Raw genomic sequence first — 4,609 nt, 5'->3', positions numbered from 1 at the left:
CCATGTTGGCCAGGATGGTCTCGATCTCTTGACCTCGTGATCCACCCGCCTCGGCCTCCCAAAGTGCTGGGATTACAGGCTTGAGCCACCGCGCCCGGCCTAAGATGAGTTTTTAAATGAGATTGCTTGGCCAAAAGGTTTATGCATTTTTTTGACTTTGGTTATATATTGCCAAAGCCACAGTGGTATGTTCGTTTGTCTTTTCCCAAAAAGTACTGGTATTGGAAAGAAAGATAACCTGAGCAACAGGATATCTTAATAACAACTTTTTTTTCTTGAGACAGAGTCTCATTCTGTCACCCAGGCTGGAGTGCAGTGGCATGATCTCGGTTCACTGCAACCTCTGCCTCCCAGGCTCAAGCAATTCTCCTGCCTCAGCCTACCAAGTAGCTGGGATTACAGGCGCCCACCACCACGTCCAGCTAATTTTTGTATTTCTAGTAGAGTTGGGGTTTCACCAGGTTGGCCAGGCAGGTCTTGAACTCCTGACCTCATGATCCGCCCAACTTGGCCTCCGAAAGTGCTGAGATTATAGGCATGAGCCACTGCGTCTGGCCAGTAACAACTTTCCTTGGCAACTCATGATCACAATAAGGAATAGTTAGTGTAGCAAGATATAAAATTGTGATGCTCTTATGGGTTACTGATTTGTATATCTTCACTTGTTTACTCAATACCAAAGTGTTTCCAGTGGCTGCATTTTTTAGTCCTTGGCTGGTGTTGACTTATATTTAATCTCCATCATGGGCTCTTTTACTTTTTGCTTGTCAGTGTACCTGCTGAAAACAATGCACTCTACTTATTTTGTTTTTATTTTTTACTTATTTATTTTTTTGCACGCTACTTATTAATAGTGCATCTGCTTTGTGCTGAGATACCAAATAGTGCTGTTTTAGAATGTATAAACTGAATATGAATTTATGATCTCAAAAATTGAATGTTTTCGCTTATTTTTTGTTTTCATTTTTGTTCCACTTTAACAGATAGATGACCTTTAGCTAATAGATATGAAAAAGGTGTCTTCTGTACTTACATGTTTGCTTATGGTTTCTATTTTGCATTTATATTAATCCTGTAAATTCCCCTAACAGGCAGAGTGGCATGATTCCGACTGGATACTTTCAGTGCCAGCCAAATTACCTGAAATTGAAGAATATTATGATGGAAACACATCTTCTAATTCCAGACAGAGGAGTGGCTGGTCAAGTGGCCGGTCGGGCCGGTCAGGCCGGTCAGGTGGTCGATCTGGCGGCCGGTCAGGTAGACAGAGTCGACAAGGGAGTCGATCAGGAAGTCGACAAGATGGTAGAAGACGAAGTGGGAATAGAAATCGATCAAGAAGTGGGGGCCACAAACGGAGTTTTGACTGAGTATTTGATAGTTAATCTACCAGTGTGAGCTTGCCTATTTCTGCCTAATCATGTACATTATCCACCAAAAATTAGGTCATCATAGTTGAGGTATGTGTCTGCTATTTGCAAAGAAGTCGGTCGTATTTTTTTAAAAAGTATTTCACAAGAATGGTTGTAAACAAATCTACTTATCCAGTTATACCTTTGAATAAAAAAAAACCTCCTTTTATTGTCTCTTTTCACTTATGTGTTAAGAATTTTCTCAATGTAATCTTAAAAATTTCTTTAAAAACTTGGCAGTCAGGCTGGGGGTGGCTGTAATCCAGCACTTTGGGAGGCTGCAGTGGGCGGATCACTAGAGGTTGGCACATGCCTATAATCCCAGCTACTCGGGAGGCTGAGGCAGGAGAATTGCTTGAACCTAGGAGGTGGAGGTTTCAGTGAGCCGAGATCGTGCCACTGTACTCCAGCCTGGGTGACGGAGTGAGACTCTGTCTCAAAACAAATAAACAAAACAAAACTTGGCGGTCAAGCTGATCTTACATAAGATTACTTGCATTTTACAAAATGTATTTGTATTCAGATCATTTCTTCTATAGGTTATGTGATAAAAATAAATTCCCTTCTACATTAAAGGGCTGTGTAAACTGGTGACATGGTTAGTTAGGTGTATCATTTTAGTCTAGATACAGTTAATTAAAAGGTTGTGCAAACAGTACATACTGATTATTCCACAGATATTTATTGAATTTCTACTGTGTGTGCATCACTATGCTAACCACTGGGGAGTATAGTTGTGAATAAGGCATAATCACTATCCTCAAGGAACTTAGAGTCAATTATTACAGACTAACAAATAAAAGCTAAGATAGTGGTAGGTAGAGGATGCTAAGGACCTACTTGGTGTGATTTAGGAGGCAGGAAGGCCAAGTGACACCTGGCCGGGCATGTGGCTCATACCTGTAATCCTGGCACTTTGGGAGGCCAAGGTGGGTGGATCACCTGAGGTCAGGAGTTTGAGACCAGCGTGGCCAACAATGTGAAACCCCATCTATGCTAAAGATGCAAAAATGAGCTAGGCATGGTGGCATGTGCCTGTAATCCCAGCTACTTGAGAAGCTGAGGCAGGAGAATCGTTTGAACCTGGGAGGCGGAGGCTGCAGCAAGCCATGATTGTGCTACTGCACTCCAGCCTGGGCAACAGAGCGAGACTCCTCAAAAAAAAAAAAAAAAAGGGATACCCAACAGAGAAATAAAGCAGTATCCATTGATCTAGCCAACTGTATGTACAGGTGGGAAGAGTTTAGTAGAGAGAGGGCTTGCAGGCAGAGAGAACAGCATATGCAAAGAATAGCATGGTAAGTCCTGAGGTTTCCACATGATAGAGAAGAGCAATAAGAGAGAGACCGGTTTAGTATTTAACAGGGACAGATTTTTAAAGGCCGTATGTGCATTGTTAAGGAGCTTAAAGCTTTTCTTGAAGACAGTGGGTAATCATTTAAGGGCTTAAAGTAAGGAATAACATGATTCGATTTGCATTTTAGAAAGATTGCTGGCCACACTTAGGAGACTCAGTTGGAGAAAAGCCATACTGGAGGCCTGGAGACCTCTTAAGATGCCATAGGAGTAATCTATGGTAGATATGCTGGTGATCTGAACTAATGCTAAGTCACATATTTTGAGGGATGAGAACAGAGGCACTTGAGAGGTTGTTACTTGTCCAGAATCATGCAGCTGGAAAATGTGAGGTAAGTGAGGATTTGAACCCAGAAAACTGTCTAGCTTCTGAAAGGGCACTCTTAACCACTATACTGAACAGTGACAGTGGACACTGAGAAACATGAATAGGTTTCAGACGTTTTTAGGAGATAGAATTGTTAGGACTCAGTGGCTTAGAGGATGAGAGGGAAACAGAATAAAACCTAGATTTTTTTTAAGATTAGGTCTCTGTTGCCCCAGGTAGAGTGCAGTGGCTCAATCCAGCCTCACAGCAACTTCAACCTCCTAGGCTCAAGTGATCCTCCCACCTCAGCCACTCTAGTAGCTGAGACTGTGCATGCCACCAAGTCCAGCTAAAAACATAGATTTTGTCACTGAGATAGGGTACTCGGAGGAACAGCAAGAAAAGTTAGATGAAGAGAGGACGGGAATAGGATTAGTTCAGGATTAGATATTATTTTAATATTAAGTAGCCTATGAAACATGTAAAAGGGAATAAACGGTAGACAATTGGATTTGTAAGTCTGAAGCTCAGGAGAGATATTTGTTCTAGAGATATAAGTTTGGGAATGATAGACCAAAAAATGATGATTGTAGTTTGTAGATGAGATTATCCAAGTATGCTAAGAGCAGAGGACTGAGGAGGGAAGCCAGAGGGCTACCAATGTATTTAATTCATAGCAGAAGAAAGAGGACTCCATCGACAACAGATGAGGAACATAGCCCAGGAGTGTGTGGCTTTCAGAGGAAACAGGAGGAGCTGGAAATGGCCATTGGATTTGGGAAAAGAAACTTTATAGGGTGCAACCATAGTAATGAGTGTTGAGCCTAGAAGCTGTTTAGCAGTGGATTCAGTAGGAAACGGGAGATGAAGTGGGGAGAACAAACATGAAGATCTCATTCTGAAATATGATTGTGAATAGGGAAGAATAAACAAAAGCTGGAGCCATAAGAAAGGACATGAAATTCTGGCAAGGATTTTCTGCATGTGTATGGCAGGTGGAGTATTTGATCATGTTCAAATATGGTAGGAAGAAGCCATAAAGGAGAGAGGACAACATGAAGTTCCAGGAGAAGGAATAAATGGGATCAAGCACACAACTGAAGATTTTAGCTTTATTTATTCTTTTTTTTTTTGTTTTTAAGTTTAGTTATTAGGCTGGGCCTAGTGGCTCACGCCTGTAATCCCAGCACTTTAAGAAGCCAAGGCAGGCGGATCACCTGAGGTCAGGAGTTTGAGACCAGCCTGGCCAACATGGTGAAACCCCTCTACTAAAAATACAGAAATTAGCTGGGTGTGGTGGCAGGCGCCTATAATCCCAGCTACTTGGGAGGCTGAGACAGAATAGTTTGAACCCAGGAGACAGAGGTTGCGGTGAGCAGGGATCAAGCCAATGCACTTACAGCCTGGGTAGCAGAGTGAGACTCCGTCTCAAAAAAGCAAAAATTGGCCGGGCGCGGTGGCTCAAGCCTGTAATCCCAGCACTTTGGGAGGCCGAGGCGGGTGGATCACAAGGTCAAGAGATCAAGACCATCCT

General features: G+C 42.5%; 1 protein-coding gene across 1 annotated transcript in view; it reads left to right on the top strand.

Moving 5' to 3' along the window:
* DDX50 (DExD-box helicase 50) overlaps window positions 1–1,594 on the top strand; it is an 8,076-nt gene extending 6,482 nt beyond the window's left edge. The window contains exon 3 of the mRNA XM_017548938.2: window positions 1,092–1,594. Coding sequence (XP_017404427.1) covers window positions 1,092–1,370 — 279 coding nt within the window. The 3' untranslated portion in view covers window positions 1,371–1,594. The remainder of the gene's footprint in view (window positions 1–1,091) is intronic.
* Window positions 1,595–4,609: the final 3,015 nt, after the last annotated feature.

This window comes from Cebus imitator, unplaced genomic scaffold, assembly GCF_001604975.1.
Source record: "Cebus imitator isolate Cc_AM_T3 unplaced genomic scaffold, Cebus_imitator-1.0 Scaffold215, whole genome shotgun sequence".
In the NCBI taxonomy this organism is placed as follows: domain Eukaryota; kingdom Metazoa; phylum Chordata; class Mammalia; order Primates; family Cebidae; genus Cebus; species Cebus imitator.
The sequence above is the reverse complement of the archived record's forward strand: the minus strand, read 5'-3'. Positions and strand labels throughout refer to the sequence as shown.